The sequence below is a fragment of the Ischnura elegans genome, chromosome 7 (genome assembly GCF_921293095.1).
Source record: "Ischnura elegans chromosome 7, ioIscEleg1.1, whole genome shotgun sequence".
NCBI classification, from domain to species: domain Eukaryota; kingdom Metazoa; phylum Arthropoda; class Insecta; order Odonata; family Coenagrionidae; genus Ischnura; species Ischnura elegans.
In genome coordinates this window covers 64,358,729-64,378,016 of record NC_060252.1, presented here as the reverse complement: position 1 = coordinate 64,378,016, position 19,288 = coordinate 64,358,729, and the positions used below count along the sequence as shown (strand labels likewise).

At 37.9% G+C, this 19,288-nt stretch overlaps 1 protein-coding gene across 4 annotated transcripts in view; it reads right to left on the bottom strand.

The window, feature by feature from the left end:
• LOC124162936 (protein kinase C-binding protein NELL1-like) overlaps positions 1-19,288 on the bottom strand; it is a 181,474-nt gene that overhangs the window by 26,411 nt on the left and 135,775 nt on the right. For all 4 annotated transcript variants that reach the window (XM_046539688.1, XM_046539689.1, XM_046539690.1 and 1 more), the window contains exons 4-8: positions 18,460-18,580; positions 16,572-16,811; positions 8,757-9,044; positions 8,228-8,321; positions 4,370-4,561 (exon numbers count right to left, since the gene is read on the bottom strand). In XM_046539688.1, coding sequence (XP_046395644.1) covers positions 4,370-4,561; positions 8,228-8,321; positions 8,757-9,044; positions 16,572-16,811; positions 18,460-18,580 — 935 coding nt within the window. The remainder of the gene's footprint in view (positions 1-4,369; positions 4,562-8,227; positions 8,322-8,756; positions 9,045-16,571; positions 16,812-18,459; positions 18,581-19,288) is intronic.

Genomic DNA, 19,288 nt, shown 5'->3' with positions numbered 1-19,288 from the left:
GAAAACTCAAAAGGTGCAATTGTCAAATAAATGCCCAAGTTGTGGTACGATTTGTTTATAGAAGTGATTCTCTTTTCTTTTTGGTTTATTGATCCCTTGCGTGAGGTGTCCCGGACGAATCCTCGTGGTTCTTTTAGTTTTAATTAAATGATTTCTCCACCGCTAGCTAGTCGCGAGCAAATTTATGTAACGCGGTACTACCCTCGTCTTTTGGGTTCTGAGATTTAGCATTGGTAGTTGAAAGAGGGTATATTATGGCGTTACAATTTTATCACATATAAATTCGAAATTTATTGCATGGTCATAGATACATCATTTACAGTTAAAAAATTCTTAGGATTGCCTTGCGTATGAAAGAACTTTGAAATTACTAAGCTTTAAATTATTTTTAGAATCAAAATCTCGTTTTTCATCCATATAAACGGATGGAATCGTTCTCTCGAGATGAAAAAAAATATGAAAAATTTTCGCTTCGTACTGAAATGGATCCGACTGGGGTGGCATACTATATTCTTCGGAACAAATGTCATCTTCTCCATTTGCGCCATTAAGGGCATGAAATGGGATCGAAGCGCCGCTGAACACCCCCTCTGACATCCATTTATTTCTTATCGAACCTATTTCATCGTTAGTTGAGGCACTAACTTTTCCCTTTCTTTATCGACCGCTTCGACACAGCAGCGTGAGAGCTTCTCCGCTAAGTATTTCTCGACAAAATGTGAGAACGGGGTCGTCGGGAGCATTCGAAAAAAATATAAAAATAAGAACAAACGCCGAGAGTCGATGGATTATTACGTCGACCCTTGAGTGGGGTGAGGTTCGCGCCACGACCCGTAAGCCTAGAGGCGACGGGGAACATACGGAGGGTAGGATGGCCGTGTTTCGGACGAAGACAAATGAATAACGGCTGGCGGCGGGGGAATGAGAATCGGGATTTATTCCGACGAACATGGCACAGGCGCTGCGGACGGAAAGGGAGCGTCGTCAAAGCGAAAAGGGGAGTAAATGGTCAGGGCGGCAACTCAAATATTAGAATGATATTCAGTATCTTTTGCAGAATTTCCAGAATCATTACGTCATATCCAGAATGTTTATTAGTAATTATTTCAAAGAATATTCATATTTCAAGTTCAGTCAAATTGTTAACCCAATCTTGTTTCCTTTTCTGCCCAAAGTTTGATATGTATAGGTAAGGGTGGAGCTCACGTCACGCTAAACCGTGGCTTTTGAATGCACATATTCAGGGCCAGTTTCTTTTCCTTCGAAAATTTCTGCTTAGAGATTTCCCATAGCTTCACCTGGGATTTGAACCCAGTGCCTTTCAGTCAGCAACCAACCGCTCTACCCACTGGGCTACAACTTTCCCTATGAATATTAATATTTGCGTTCACACAAATAAAGTAAATTCAAGATGTAAAAATGAATTTAAAAAGTTTTGAGACATCGCCGAATAGCGACACGTTAAGAATGTGTTGTTCAAATATAGAATATAGTAATGCATAAGAGGATATCTTAACCAGATGGCTTAAACTTTAGTATATAAATAGTTTTTATATATTATATAGTTTTTAAATATTTCCCTGACATCTCCTAACTTTTAGGGCACGCAGAAATTCGTTTACTTTCCAGGTTTTCCAGATGAGTGGCCACTCTCCGTGTAAATATTTATGGAAAAGAATTTCAGAATTTTCAAGACAAAACATTTTTTCAATTGAAGGCCAATAGGGCCATTCATTTCATTGCATAGAAATGATGTAGTTCGAATTCTAGACAATTCAAATTATTTATACATTTTGTCGTTGTGAAAAAAATCTTAGAGGAACACTGACTGATATAATCTTGCTATGGTAAACTCCAATTCATAAGTTTTTTTGCGAAATGAAAAACGGATTTCAAGTCATACCTTACAAGCGCGGGTATCATTCGCAATATATTAAAGTAAATTTTCTTAGCTGACCTCGATTCATTGAATCTCGTTAACTAACTGCAAATAAACATGGATAAACAATATGAGACAGATGATTTCGCGTTAATAAATTAATGGTTTCGGCTCCTATTTTTATTTCTAAGATTTTGCGAAATAATCATCCCCTTTATATTACCGGAAATTAGATCATTTTCCTCTAAGTTGCCAACTGCATCTTTGCCACGGTATGATTAACTTCCACGATTTTCACCACTTCACGAATTTTTCCGACCGGCAGATACCCTGGGAAAAATTCTCGGAGCGGAAATCGAGGAAGAGCGGGGAGGACTCGTATATGACGCGGGAGAAAAGCGGGGAAGGGAGGGAGGAACAGGGATAAGGGGGGAAGTGGAGTCCCCTCCGCTCGAGTCGAGAATTTTTAGGCCGCTTTGCCTCATGAATGGAGGGTCTGGCCTCCTTTCGTGCAGGTTCGTGGGACTATTAGTCAGCAACATGCAAAAGTCACGCGTGGCATTAAAATTCTTTTTTTTAATCCGCATGCATCCTGCGGACAGATATATTGCACATAACGTACATATATACATGAACATATGTACACAAGGTAGCAGGTGGGCCGGTGTGGAGGGGGCACGTCATAAATATTGGGAGGAGGGGAATTGAGATGATGCGATTACGTCTTGGAAAAAGAAACATGGGAAGGAGGGGAGGTAAATCGAATTTTTGCCCATTCCGGAGACCTGGTCGTGCGGTAGGGTAAGTTCTTGACCTTGAGCCAAATCGACACCCTTGGGAATTCATAAGATTCGAGGTCTGGGGAGTTTAGAGGTAACAAATTCATAATATTTTAAGGTGCTAACAGTAACACAAACTGACTCGTATGACTGAGCGTGGGAGAAAAGGGAAAACTGGCTTCTTGGAAATATCGCTTACCCCTCAAGGCCGATTAGATAGAAATCTTAAATAAATGTCAAATGTATTTCTGGTCTCGCAATGGAAATGAAGAGGCAATTAGTAAGGCTTTTCCATTCATGATATGCTTTCCTATTTTACTCCAAATATTAATACTGGCACTCGTTGAATAGATTTTTTTCTGGTAGATATGCAAATAATAAGGTGGCGTGTAAACGACTGTGAGCTAATAGTGGGAGAATATTAACAAATTGACATTCGTAAAATACATAAAACATTTATGCCTACGCTGGCCTTATTATGTTCACGTATCAACAAGATTAAATATGAAAAGGTTATTTAATAATATCGTAGAGGCTGACACCATAAATAAGTTCATTATGCATGTAACGCACAAAATGTAGCTCGCGATTAAGAATTACGCAGAGTAGTCTTGCTACGTGACGCTCTTTTTTTTGCAACTGCTGAAAGTAAAAGTTGGCATTGTATGTACCATCTTGTAAATGTTTTCACTTCATGTGCATTGGAATTGGATGGTAAAAGTTAACTTGCTAATTCAAATACACATCATTTAGAGAAGCAAACGGTTTAATGGAGTAAAAATACAGAAAATATGAGAGTGATTTGTATAAAACCTAATTGAAAAAAGAGATAAAATATAAGAAAGACATCAGACAAAAGGTAAATATTTAAAAATGCTTTTATTACGACAGGATGATCGATCTTAGAAGTATTAAAACAATATTAACCTGTGATTAATGGGGAATAAAATATCCTGGTGTATTTACACACTAAGTAAATTACGATGATGCTTTGTCGCTACTTTAAGTAAGCGTTTCAGAGGACCGAGCGGTGCGAATGTGAACTGGTATGTCGAAGTTTCACCCTGAAGATGATGGCAGACTACACTTTCAAAATGAAGTTGCTCATCCGCATAGTCAAGTAAAAGTTTTAAGATTTCTGGGGACATTTTTGAAAATGAATGGCTTCTAATATTACAAAATGAACGGCTCTCGCAAATTATTACCACAGTGATCAACACACCTTGAATATGACAATACCTTGCTGAAATCTGGGTCGGTTGAATAAAATTTACTTGAGATATAATGAGTTCTTTTTGGTATAATGACCTTAAATTCGATGCCCGACGAACCTTTCATTTTTTTCTTCTCCTGTTAACTGCAGGCAGTCTATCACTGGTATACAACCCTATGACGCCAATCCCCAGAAGACAAGACACAGGCCACAATATGACATACCTTGAATACATACACGCATGCATATATGGGACACACACATGAAGTGAGTGCAAACGAGAAGAGGGGGTTAGCAAGGAATGACAAGGAGAGACAGAGAGTGAGAATTGAAACCGCGCTCACGTTTCCCTTATATGCTGGCGTTCGGAATGCGTTGATCTTTTCGTGCATTTCTATCGTTGGACGGATGGTTGGATTGTATCGTGTCGTCGGAATGGAAGTTGATGATGATGTCTTTAGTGGGCGGGCGGTGTCGTCCTCGCTTCGATGGCTTTACCTGGACAAAACTTGCAGCACTCGCCCGGCACGGTGAACTGGTCTCGGGGGGCGCACGTCAGCGGCGGGCACATGGTCTCCGGGTCGATCCTCTTGCAGTGCATGGAGCCGTCCCGACACTCACACTCGACGCACTGCCGCAAGTTCACCATTTCGCCGTGGTCATAGAGGACGCCCCGCAGGTAGCACTGCTCTATTCAAACCAATGGGGCGAGAGGTGAGGAGGGACGGGGGAGGGGGAGTAGAGAAGGAGAGAGGGGGAATGGCCAAAGGAGTGGGGAGAGGACATATATATTTTGAGGAGGTTCAGAGAGGAAAATCGGAGTTAGGGTATTAGTATAAAGAAATCAGAGGAAAAGAAGGATAAGGAGGAATATCAGGAAGAGGAAATCGAGGAAGGAAGTCGGGTCAGAAGAAGGACCGAAGAAGGAAAGATAGATTTATATAGAGGAGATTTGAGAGAAGAAAATCAAAGTGAGGGCAAGGGTATTAAGGAATGAGTAAAAAAGGATAAAGAGGAGTATCACAAAGGTGAAGGTTACGGGAAAGGAAAAGAGAAAGGGAATGTATGTCAGAAATAAGAAAGTTGATGGAGTCGGGAGGAACATATTGGAGGAGAGGATTTGGGAGATCGAGAGAAAAAAATCGAAATGAGGGTAAGAGTATATAAAGGGTCAAAGAAGAAAAAGATGGATAAGCAGGAATGTCAGACAGAGGAAATCGAAAGTAAGAGTTAGATCGTAATAGAAACGGGTAACAGGGGTGAAAAGCGAAGGTTACGACAACGGAATCGGAGAAGAGTGGGAATGCATTACAGAAAAAAGGAAAGCGATTGAGCCAGGAGGAGCGTATTGGAGAAATGGAACGCAAGAGAAAAGAGATTAAGGAGAGGAAATGAAGAAACAATTTTGCGTTTACGAGCGGTGAAGATGTATGAACGGTTCCAGGCAGGAAGGGAAGGACAAATAAATTTTGGAAGCACACAAAGAGGGTAAGCGACGGAAGGACGCAGAGTTAGGTTTTGGGGCACACAGGGTGGTGCGAGGGCCGGCGCGTGAACCGGGACGGAAGTTGGAAGATAAGAGAGAGAGAGAGAGTTTAAGAGCGGTGGATTTGTGAATGAGGGGCGGAAGGGACAATAAGGGTCGAGGAGGGTGTGAAAATCAATTGAAGAGGATGGGAAGAGTGAAAGGGAAAAGGAAGCAACAGGGGAGTCGGAAAAGGGGGAGAGAGAGAAAAGACAGAGAATTTCCTCGTTGAGTCCACAGCAGAGAAAGATCGAGAATCACGGATTTGTTAACCCATTATAACCCAATATTGCTTCTAAGTAACACCAAAAATGTATATATTTTCAGCTCTATTCAGGAAAGATTTAAACTATCTTTTCTTTAGTGCAGTAAAGTTTAATGGAGAAATATGTAACTTTCACAATAATTATGATTGAGTAGAAAAGTTTCACTTTTTTATAATGAGAGATGTTGAAATTTAGTTTCTACCAGAAGCAGCTCTGGATTAGAAGAGGTTAAGAAACATTATTTGAACATTCTAACATTTTGTCACTACTCATTCAGGCGTCTTAAATTTAGTCAATATTTCCATAACGCAGCCACTTCCATTACAAAATATTTTGAGTATACAAGCAGGATGTTTGTACTCAAATCATAAACCACTGCCATATCATTGAAGGCCGTAAAAAAGTAAATATTTTTTATATCAAAATTTCATCGAAATAACGTAGCTTTGACGTCAAAATGGAAAGAAATCGTAAAAAATACACCCTAGAAACTTCCAAAGAAACACAAGTTTCCAGGTTAGCAAGTCGGTAGATACGGGAGATCAAAGTTACTCCCAGAGCAAGCTTTACAGGAAAACTGAAAAATAACTTTTTGGGAATTGGTCGCTATCTTCCAAATATTTCCGGGGGATTTGAACCCCCTCGCTTGCTACGTCCTTTATCTGCGAGTGTGCGCGTTATCCATCGCCATCATGGCTGAATGGTGAAATGTTACTCCGAGGAGAGTCCAATGAGCCTTCAATGAGGAATTTAAATATAAAGGGGTTTTCGCCGCTCTACCATAACTACGTAATCACCAATCTGGAAACTTATAATTCTTTGAAATTTTCTAGGGTGAAGTATTCTTTTTAACTTCTTTCCATTTTGACATCACTAAAACATTGCTGTGATGTAATTTAAACAAAAGCTTTTTGTTATACAGCTATCAATTAAATTGCACTGGTTTCTAATTTTATTTCTAACTTACTGCCTGTATTAAAGACATTTTGTCTAGGAGATGGCAACGTCTAGAAAGTGTCAGTTATATTTTTGACTCCTAGAAGAATAGACTAAAAAATCATAACTGCCCAAATACTTTAACTAAAAAGGATTTGTAGCCAACGTAAACATTGTAAGACAAAACAAAAAGTGAACATGAGATACTTGAAATACCAAATCAAACAACACAGTGGGAGAGAGAAATACTCCAGAAAAATTAAAAGTATAAAATTAAAATTAATCATACGGGAAACAAAAAATAACGGCATTGATTGTCTGATGGAGACAAATTTTCTTTACCATTTTGAAGACCAACTTTACCTTAATTTATTTACGTTAAAATTGAGATTAATTTGGACAAAAAATAGTAATCCAATCAAGAAGAAAAAATAAAAAAAAAAATAAAATGAATTTTGTGATTACGTGGCATATAACATACACGACTCGTAAAATGCGTACATTTCTAATTAAAATGGTGACCAATGCTTAGAAGCAAACTTTTTACCCCGTATATCAAGTGGCTTACCTAATATATTATAAAAAGACGTTTAAAAATATATGATGCCAATACTTTTAATGACGATTTCAATTTTTAAAATTATAAATTAATATAACTTTCCACAAAAATGTATGGTGAAAATAAGACTCGTGGGACTCCTTAATTTTGAGGCTATTGTAGTTCAGTCACGACATTTTTGAACCAACATAATTAATAAACCGTTTTTAAATTTAAGGGGGTCATTACAAAGGTCATTCAAAATTTCTACCGTAGTGGAAAGTAAAGACAGAGAACAAACAGGGTGAAGTTATGTTTCGAGAAATTAGAATCAAGTTTTCCAGCCACGGATCCCCAATTACGTTAACATTCTTCAACAAGGCGAATTTTATAAAATAAGAGGATAATATGCATGAGCACCATTATCATATCTGCGAATTCGAAAATTTAATTGCCAAGCATTAAGGTTTCTCGGGAAAAATCAATATATTAGTATCAGAATACCAGTTATCCATGGGATCAGCAATTTATTTGAAACCAGAAGTAAAATTCTTAAGATGCAGATCCCAAAGTCCCTGAGTGGTTAAATGCCATTATCAATAATAACTTCATAAAATATTCGTTGGTATGTACATATAACAAAAAAAAAAACCACAAACTATTTCGCTGCATCTCTTGATTACAATAATTAAGTAACATTGGAGAATAAAAGAACTAACTTAAAATAATCAGTTTAGACTTAAGCAGTTCTACGGGAATTGCACTCAATTAGAATAGCACAATTACGGAAAACAAATAAGATTTATTAACAATATTAATATTATGAATCATTATTATTAATTATTTATTAATTATTATTATTTAATTTAGTGAACGCCGTGGCTAAAACTAAAATGCAGCTTAAAAATTACTGTATTAACAAGTATGAACACCGTATTCAGCTGGAAAAGCATCTACTCACACGCTTTTTTAAGAATAAATCTAGTCAAAAACGGTATTTCAAATAGATTTCGGCATGGATTTGTGTAAATTATCATTAATTTCTCGTCATTAGGGCATTAGCGGCTCATAGTATAGACCGGGAGACTTACTGAGGCAGCTGGGGCAGCAGTCGTTTGGGTCGTAGACTGGATTCTTACACGCCACAGCCGGGCACTGTACAGGGCGACATTGTACCTCGCCATGCTGTAAGAAGATTGAAAAGGACTCATTAGAGACCCAAGATAAGGTTCACCAGGTCTATTAATCGGCAAAAAAAGTCCTTAAAATACATTTTTTGTGGTATGTCCCTTCCAAGCATAAGAATAGCTCACGATCGTCGAACCCCGATGATTAGAGCCCCCTTATGGGATACGGTCTCAACAAATTTATTTCAACCCTTTAGTGCCAGGGGCCCGATCCATCGGCCGGGTTTTTTTTACACTCACGCCATTTACTTTTTTATTTTTCATGCAGCTTCGGTAACTACTTTTTAGTATCTGTAATGCCTTAACATACCCGTAAGTTTTGGGAGCAAATAAAAAAAAAATAATTTCTAAAAATGCATATTAGGCTTCTTCAGCATATTGGGCGAAATAGGCTGGCACTAAAAGGGTTAATTATCAATACCAAGGTACTCACCGTGCAGGCGCAGAGGTCGCAGCCCCGCTGCCACGTTGCGCCGTCCGCGTGGACAGTTCCATTGTCGCCGCGACAGGATTTGTGGCAGTCGCAGCCTTCGAGGCGTGAGACGCGCGACTCAGCCGCGGCCAGCCGCTCCGTGAGCTCGCGCAGGTGTCGACGGAGCGCGTCCACCGTGGATCTGAGGAAGGAGAACTCGCCGCAAGTGGGGCAGCCTGCGTCTAGTCCAGGGCACTGGGAGAGGTATCCGTGCGGTCCAGCCACGAGGCGAACCTCCTCCAGTGCCCCCTGCGCCCGGGCAGGACAGAGAAAAAAGGAAAAACACTACTAAACACGACATCAAACACAGCAGTCTTTGTCTTAGAGAAAAGGAGGAAAACGCGCAAAATCATCGCGGACTCAACGAGTGTACTAAGGACCTATTGGGGATAGTTGTGACCGTGAAGAAAATCTCGGTCATGAAATATCTGAGGCTTTCACGGCAAATGAATTACTTGCGCCGGATGCGCGCGTGCGAATTCGATAGATTCGGTTTCGGCTCCTCGTCAGGGCGAATGATTTTTTTCACGGTCGATTTTCGCACTTAATGTGCCCTTGCGATTCATCGTAAGGTACGTCGCGTCGCTGGCTTGTCTTAAATAATAGTACCCATTGCTATCTTGAAAAATATATTTCAAAATTTTATTAGCAGAAAAATTCGCCGATTCCTACCGTCTCTAAGATTAATTTATCCCGCGCAGCAAAATTAATTTAGGGTAAACCATGAAAGGAAAGATAGCCCTTAACATTTGAGGCAATATTTTTCCCTTATAGATACTTTTAGCGATTTTCAGAAAAAACGACGAACTGCGGTAAGGAGCTAACAATAGGTTAAAATGTAAAACTAATAAAATATGCATTTTTATTATTTATTTTATGTTATAATATTTCCTGGATGTTATAATATATATTAAACAAGGTCAAGATAAGAAGAGAAAAAAGAAAAAAAAATAATAATTATTTATTTTATGCTGTAAATGCCACGATAGAATCCACATTGGGGAACATGCACAATTTTTTAAAAGTACTAGAATAGGAAGGTTCATACCTCAAATGTACTAGCCAAAAATTTCGCGGATTAATGTTTTTTAGCTGATTTATGAGTCTTCTAAAATTAATCTTCATCGGCCGCTTGAAAACACGACGTCGTCGGAGCGTGACGTCACGGCACGGTATCCACTGCTGAGGAAGTGGATAGAAAATCGGTCTATTCAGGGGCTCAAACGCAAATTTGGAGAAAATAATTTGCTGTTTTAACGTCAAACTGCAGCTTGTGAATATGTTGGGTCGCCAAGGCGTTGAGTTGCCAAGGCGTTGGGTTGAAACAAAGAAAGGGATTTTTGGGGATATTTGGAAAGATTACATGAAAATAAGTTGATTGAGGATTGTGATCTACGTTACACTCTTCACATAATGGAATTAGAGTATTGTAGCATGGATATTCAATAGGAAAACGTGGGAACACCATATAAATTACGTAAAGTGCACCGTCACTCAAGTACCTCTATTTCCTCGCCGGAGAAGGTTTTTGCTTGTGCCCCAAAGCACAAAATTAAGAGAAGAAAGTGGTTGATGACCAACAGAATGGAGTTAAATACTTTCTCTACATTGTCCACAGAATATTTCTCAACGTAAGTACACTCTTGAATCAGGGTTACCGTAGAGTTTTATCGAATCTCCAGTTTTTCTCGGACGGCCACCAAATTTAGCATGTATCCCTCATTTTACTTTGTAAACAACCCTAGAGATGAAATTAACAGTCTACCCATTGTAGGACTAAATATAAAGGAAGGTGGCTATTCACGAGAAATACTGATTACGATTAAACCACGGGGAAAAATAAGGAATATGATGCTTTTGGCAAGGTAAACTAATATTTGTTACTGTGATGCCCATAACGTTTGCTGCATGTCAACGCGTAACCTAAAATTTCGACTCTTTTTTGGAGTGGGTTTCGGTTCAAAAACAGGAACTCGAATAAATACAGCGTAAGTAGCACTGGACACTGATTTCTGTCTATAAAATACTTTTTTATAATTTGGATCTCAACTCCGGCCGATTGGGGAAAACTATCCGCAAACTAAAAAGTTCCGCATGCTAGGTTACTAAGTAAATACATAGATAGATTTACAGCTAATAATGGATCTATCAAATCTTAACGGGCATTTATAAATATTTAAAAACGTTCGTAATCTAATTTTTATTAATCGCATAATTATTTACCTGCTTGCTTCTATTCCACGCATCGCGGTAGTTACGAAGCAATCAGTGTTTTACAGGAAATCAGCAGCCATAAGGGAGTCCACCGAAAGTAAACTGTCGTATTGTGCCTTCTTAAATCCCTCTTAAGTCAATTTGTTCTCATAGGAACTACTAAAAAGCACGACAATGATTTTTATTTCGATATCTTGTAATCAAGGCTCTAATCTCCAAGCTACAATTCCAGCGAAGTGAATGGTGCATCTTGCGATGACCTCAGAGGGCGTTTGAGGTCACGTGACTTTAGTGATATTCCAGAAATTTTAAGTAGCATTTTATGATGTTTGTGGAATACTAGGAGAGTTTTGGCTTATATTTTTGGATTCGTGAGAAAGTTGTCTATTCTATGAGACTTAGTAGCATGATGAACATATGTCATACACATTCCCTTTTTGCCATGCTTGTAGCGATAAAATTATGAATGAACATTTCAAAGCCATCGAGCTAATATTTCCCTTTACTCGCAATTCTTTCAGCAATATTGAAGGAACTGGAGATCTGGCCAAGCCGAACAAATGTGACTCAATATTGAAATAAATTTAAAGAAAATAGAATCGTTCATTCTATTTGCATGCAAGGGTTTTGACTAGAGTGTGAAGTAAATGGAATCGGAAGGGCTTTTTTCCATCTCACTGCTTCCCACCAACCATTAGAAAATTTCGCATATACGAGCCATTGAGTGTCGGTGAAAATGGAATAAATTCTCCGCTTAATTTGATTTCAGTGCTTCCTTTTCATCTTAATCATGTTGCCTGTCGTAAATTAGGCAATCTCCTACATGCAATGATTTGGCAAATATTAATTAAAACCAGTTGATAATGTCACTAACCAAGGACGGGAAAATACAGCGATCAGCAAATATGCCCATTTAGTTAACAATACAACCGGAATGAACGTGCACGGTGCGGTAATGATATTTAGGGCACCCGCGCACTGGCAACTTTTACAAAGCAACTATTTAGTTGCTTTGTGGAAGTTCAAATGAAACACATGGCATTGACTGTGGCCCCGTGACTTTTTAGTTGCCGCAACTGCCAATTGGGACTCCCTCAAAGCAACTAAATAGTTGATTTGTAAAAGTTGCCAGTGCGCGGGTGCCCTTAGGGCTTGGAAGTTATTACAATGCTGAGTTGACTCTCTCGTAAAGAGAAAATAATTCACGTATTATCATCAAAATTATCAAACTATGCTTATCTCAAATTATTTCATCTACTGCCAGTCAAAGACATTTAGTTTCTCACTCTACATGTGCATATATATAGCCCATACTTCAAATTCCCCTCCTTTATACTCTACATTTCTTATTGCTTCTGTAGCGGGCGCAATCTTTTACCGAAAGTCTATGAGATAAAACAAATGGAGAGGCTACAAAGACGAATTGTTTACATTAAATTTTCAATGCACAGCTATTTCACTAGACGTTCAGAGTAGTGATACAACGACAATGAGATAGTGCATACTACTCGTAGAAAGCTATTTTTTAAATAATATTTTCGCAGATTTTACCGAATGAGCAATGTTTTATTGGCTAGTCCAATTATGAGAGTGGATTTCTAAGTACATTGGATCTACAATCATTTCCATAAAAATAAACAGTTAAAAATAATATTAAATGGCACAATAGGAAAAAAAGTGCCAAAATTAAATGTGTTAGATAAGCTCACAATACTCAGTACAAGCAGGTTTTATAATTCCCTTCCAATGAAAAAATCTTGACGAAGGTGGATTTTTAAGTATTTGAAGACAGGTAGAGAAAAGACCAGTACAACCCTTAAAGCACATTATTAAAGTGCGTCCACATTCACATTTGAGTAGCGAGAACTAATTTCGCGTTCTACTCCGCAATGTCTCACTTTTGAAGCGTTCTGACGCAGTAAAAGTCAATATTAGTAAGAGCCTAGAGGATATCAATCATTTCATGGAATCAGTTTCAGGAATCAGTTTATGATTAGATTTGTACTATAACTTCAATTTGTATTTCCCCATAAGATTAGCCTTAATTAATTTTACAGAGTTTCAAAATTCATCGAATTTGCAGATTGCCCATTAATGATATATTCTCCAGGCTGGCCGAAAGATTTAAGATTTTCAGAGCTTTCGCGATAATTCTCGCCCCCGAGTTTAACATAAAAACAGCCAAATTTTCAGTTATTATGTATATTTTCACATCCACAATAGAATTGAGGGGAGTAAAGGTATTGGAAATTAACCCACTCATATTATCCTTAAAATCAAATAGTCAAAGAGAAAAAGCACTGATACCGAAATTCAGCATCAGGTTCAGGGTCGACCAAACAATATTCCATTTCGAAAATAAAAATTTCGAAGTAGCGGAAACGACTTACGATTTAATTTCCGCCGTTGAGCGCTTTTATTTGATGAAAAGTTATTTTCACATATTCCGGACTTATAGCAAACGGAGAAAAAATCTATGAAAAAGCCTTGCAAGATTTTAGAAGTAATCACGCCCATTAATAAAAAATACCACGGTTATATTCGACTAGATCATCTTTAACTCGCAATATTTAATCGAAGAAAGCTAACTTTGAACCTGAGATAAAAATTTTGGACAATTAAGAAATGATACGATATAATTTCACGTTATGAATACACCACCAGGAGAAGCATTCAAAATTTAATATTTTAGCTGATTACTTTTTTTTTCAGAGGTCGACAATGTTCATCTTCATCAAAGTTAATTTTACGGTAAGCTCGATCGATAAGCTACTTTTTTTCTTAAACCCGCAATGCTAAGGTGACTTACTTTCCATACGGAACAATACAAAGAAGACGTAAAATAACTTTTTGGAATGGGGTTAATGACCTCCAAATGACAGAATGCTACCAATCAGACTGATTTTCGACTAGTTGACTTTGTGGAAGTCCATAGATAGTAATAATTGAGACAGCTTTAGTAATTTTCCAAGCTTTTTTAATCTTACTTAACCGGAGAGTCTCAGAGACAGCTCTTGAGAATGATGCGTAAGCATTGAAACCGGTCGAGCGAGATTGAAAAAAAGTGTGGAAAATTACTACAGCTGTCTCAATTATTACTAGAATGCTACCACATGTAAGTAATAGAGGCCGCACTCTTCCTGCTAATTTTAAACATTCAATAAGAAAAAAACCATCATAATTAACGAAAAGATTAAAGATAGAAAACCTATGCCTACCTTACTGAACTAATAACCGAGTCGCCTCTTCTGTATGGATGCCCGTAAGTCAGAAACCGCGTCAAAATCAAAGGTCTCACTCCCTCCCATCATTGACGACCATCATTAGTACAATGATAAGGATCTCCTGCTTCATCATTTTCCTCAGGTCTGCTTTTGATTCTGCTATCGCCGTAGACCCGAGAAAAAGGATAAAACGTAATTTCAATCACGAGAATATTTCTAGATGCTTTTTATCATCATGAAATTTTTTAAAAGATTTTGTTCCTGGCCGAAAGTTTCACAATTTCAGTTTAATATTTTTTATCATTGTATTTAATAAATTTTGTCAATATATAAAGTTATTTACATACAATACAACATGCCACAAGAAGACATAAATAATATAATGCATCTCAAAATGGCATTAGTTGCCTGATCAACCAACAATGATGGCTGATGAAGTAAAGATACGACTATTAGTTCAGTGATAAACTATGCATGTGCGGAATTGTTTGTTTGTTATAATTTCCAAGTACTAAGATATCCAAATTATGCCATCTTTGTCTAAAACACAATGGTAAAATTAAAGATTTCGTTTGGAGACGTTTAAGGAATAGCAATTTTTTGCTTTCCAGAAAGTAGCAGGATATCGAGTGACATCTATTTAGTTCTTTCGAAATATTTTGGGAAGTTATTAGTGATTTAACGCTTTGGGCACCAAAACGTAAAATTGCGCAATATAGTTCTCATGAACGATTCTCTAGCGAACACTAATTCCTATCTGAGAATACGAATAGAGTGTATATTTTGACATACATTATCACAGTTTAGCACTTCTCAAAATATTTTATTTAACTATACGACTGGTTCCTCCATTTTGAGACGTCTTGTGGCAGATTCGTTATTCAAACTTCGATACGAACGAGCAATTCAAATAATGACCATTGAAGATTTTATTTGGATCTTAAACTACCAATATACCTGAAGATGCCACAACGCGATGAAACTGGTCGTATCGTTCAAATACAGTGCTACGAAAAGAATTGAAAAATGACCACGATGAAGACGAATATCTTAAACGAAAAGTTGCCGAATTTTGTTGAGCGTATAATATTTTTGCTATGGAATAAGAGATGAATGACGAAAAACTAATTTCCGAAGATAGTTTTGATTCAAAACTCTTTACTGTTGAAAAAAATGTAGATGAAAATACATTTCAATTCGTAGTTCAAGTAACAAAAACGGATATTAGTATTATTTAAATGGGGAGCTGACGCAGCCATGTGAATACTTATTCTAAAGCACATCTAGCCGACAACATAGAAACTATCGCCCAATATCCATTATACAAACCTCCCTCGGAGAAATAAAAAATGCAAACTGACTACGCAACCGAAGAAGAGTAGTACCAGAGAACGAAACTTAGTGAATTTCAGCACCAGGTATCATGATCAAAATTGATTTTTGAGATTGAAAAGAATAAAACTAATTAAAGAATACAACTTACCAGCTACTAATAGGCAACTCAAAAACAGGAGATATCGCCTAATCGTCGATATGCCCTAAATTTAATTTAATTGAATCCAACTTGTAACGTTTCATTTAATTACTCTTTTTTTCACGTCACTTACAAATATTTTATTAAACTTTAAATGATACAAACTCGGGAGCAAGGGAAAACACGTCCGCCATAACTATCACAATCCGACTCCTCTCTTTTCACTTCCCCCCGCACCATCAACAATCACAACAATTACCTCACTCCACCTCTGCTGCATATTATTGCTTGAATTACGTCACACCAAAACCAAAACAAACCACTCAAAATTAGGTGTTACAAACTTTTACACAAGGAATTGAAGTATACACTGGGGTTAAAATTTGTGATAAAGAAAATGGAATTTTCATGATAATTCTGATAAAAATAACTGGTTTGGATTCCTCTTATTTTTGGATAGCCTTTTTCAGCAATACTTAAACATGGTATATATAAAAAAATCCAAGGTATAGCGTAGGGAGCAAATATATACGGCAGCAGGAAGCCCAGAAAGAATAAATCTTACACGTAAGAGAAACAAAAAAGCCTATTAGTAATAAATTGAAGATACCGCGTGCTTATCCTCTATCTTTTAAGCAGGTGGATCGCAATCCAAAGAGAAGGCTCTGTAACGATACTAATTTTGGTATCACTATCTTTATTTATAAATTTAAGTAGCCATTGATAGGTACATAAATGTATACGGCAGTAGTTTATTGACCCTAATTTGTGAGATATCTTGGCAATTCGGATGGTGGGAGCTTGATCCACACAGGTCGGGGGAATTATGCATTATTAGGATGGGGATGCATTGCGATGACGAACCTTGAAAAGTGAGTGCTTGTCGTTGCGTTGGCCCAGCCATAGCGAGAGCTGCGGGGGTGGCGACGGGGTGGACGAATCGGGAGAGGGGGTGGAGGAGGAGGAGGAGGGGGAAGCGGTGGTGGGCACGGGGGCGGCCGCTTCGGCAGTGAAGTTGCGGTCGGGCGGCCGGATCAGCCTCCGGTAAAGACGGTGACAGTCGACTAGAAGGTCCACTTGAGGCCCGCTCACGGAAACAGCTACCTGCGGAGAGTCACAAAAAAGAGGAATATCATCTGGGTTCTTAAAATAGAAATGTAAACCGTGCTTATCTTCGAAAATGAAATTTTTCATCAGACATGTTAAGAAATATGACGTATTATAACACTCTGATTCCTGGATTAGCTGGGATATTTGATTAGCTTATTCCCTATTTTAAATCTTTGAGTACATAAGTATTCTCATTTAAAAGTAATGAATTTAATTTCAAGGCATCTCAACGGGTTCATATCAATTAAAAACTTTCAAATAGACAAATGCGTTTTCAGAAAAAAATTTTAGTTTTTGAATGAAAAAAATAAATAAAACTTTTACCTCGCAACAACAATAGTCACAACCTAAAAGTGAAAGAATCGAACATGTAGGCGAAGAGATAACTTTCTAAATGCACTTCACCTTGAGATAGTTGGTTCCAACATCGATCCAGACGACTGACATGGTAGTGGTGATTGCAATCAATAATTAAGGACTCTCACACGATTTCGTCAGCAAATAATAAAAATGGTCTCAATTTCAGCAATTAATCATGAAAACAGTATGCCAGAGAATTAGTAAATGAAAATCACAAACCGGGAAGCTATTTAGCTTTCCAATTGAGCACTTATGGACAAAGATATTCGGTATTTAAAATCCCCCTCCATTCATTATGCATGCGCAAAGAGTGATTCGTGGAAAAAAATCCCTCGCCTCTCAAGAAAATTTTGAGGAAATACATAATGCACGCTATTGGAGGGAATTCCAGAAATGTTAGGACCAGGATGTTTCCTCAACCTTAAAAGCTGTATTCGACTCTATGTAATGCGCGGAGGTGACCACATTGTGCTCTAAAACTGCTTCACGGAAATGGACTTGAAATGCAAGATGGAGACCTGCGTGTTTCATTGGAATTACCTGATAATAATCAGGGAGTGCGATATAAATTTAAATATTTATAATTTCTGGTATTATACACATAAATATTTTTGCACCGATTGAATTCCATTAAATTAGCAATTTTGGATAGTCATTTTCCAAAAAAGAGAGCATAAGAGGGGAAATAAGCATGATAAATTCATTCATCATTTAATATATCTAGATAGTAGTCTTCTGAAAACACTAAATTATACAAAATTCATCCCAAATATCTTCTTGGGACTTGTTTTCCATGTTTTTTCCCACAACTTTCCTTTTGCTATTCTTTATTGAGGAAACTTGAGGCAATCAGACAAGCGCATCTTTTGAAGTGATAATGGGAGTAATGGTGACTAAGAAATTCCTTCACAGTTTACTTAATCGGTTGGGGTATATAAACGTTTTGTGGGAAACTATGGCTCTCTGACGTCGTCATAATTACCCCATTATAATTTCCAAGGATGTAATTTTTTTTAATTTCTCCATGAATTGATGAGCTTATCCAGCTGGAAGCCACGAACTGTTAGTTATCAAGGTATTCCTTACGTAGTCTCATATGATAAGGAAGCAATTCAGCAATAAGAAATGCTGCCAGCATTACTTTGGAATGCCATAAAGTGCGATTGGTTTAAGTCAAGCAAGTGACGATATTCCAAAAAGCTGAGCCAACAAAGATTGAATCATCCTTTGAAATGTTTAATATGCACCACGGGAAACGAGGGGGAGTGGGCGGTAGAATTACCTTATGCCACGCATTGTCCGCCAGCCGGAAGGGGAAACTCTCGACTCGAACGCTGCGGTCGTGCGTGGTGTAGTGGAGTCGGATCTCGTCTTTTCGTCCACTTGACTGCAGCTCCAGGTACCTGTGCGGGAGAAAGACACGACAGGCACGCTTGTAAGGCTTTTTGACGAGTCTTAACAGGGGTGCACTACTTCGGCGGAAAAGCGTCGCCATTATCCCCTTTCTTAGATTTACGTGGGCACTTGGGAACCCAAGTTTTCACCATTTACTTTTTGGAAGGAATGGATCTGTGCAGTCATGAGGGATAAACACTACGGAGGAAAGCGTTACGCATAGGTAATGACAGTGACTGGTACTCTTGCTACGTATGATAACACTAAGTAATAATGCACTGAAAATTTAAGCATTTGCTGTAAAGAATATATGAACGCATATTTCTATTTTTTCACTAACGCCGTGGAAAGGTAACCGAAAAACTTTGAGACATGACTTCGCATATTTCATACTTCAATTTTACTCAAATATTCAGTAACGCAAAGTATTTACATACGAAGGTAAGGGACCAATCTTTGCAGTTGCTGAAGCATCTCTCTTCAAAGTCAAAAGCTGCACAAGCCATGCTGAAAAACCAGAATAAACGTTAGTTTTTGGCCTGTTTTTCCTCAATATCAGGGCTAAAATAAATAACACCTCGTTACAATTGAACATATCCATACATTGTTAAGGATACTGCGGAGTTAAAAAGAACATAAACGCCTACACCTACGCAAAAAAATGGAAACTTTTATGGTGTACTACAACGCTTCCCACCGCGGTATTCTGACCATTT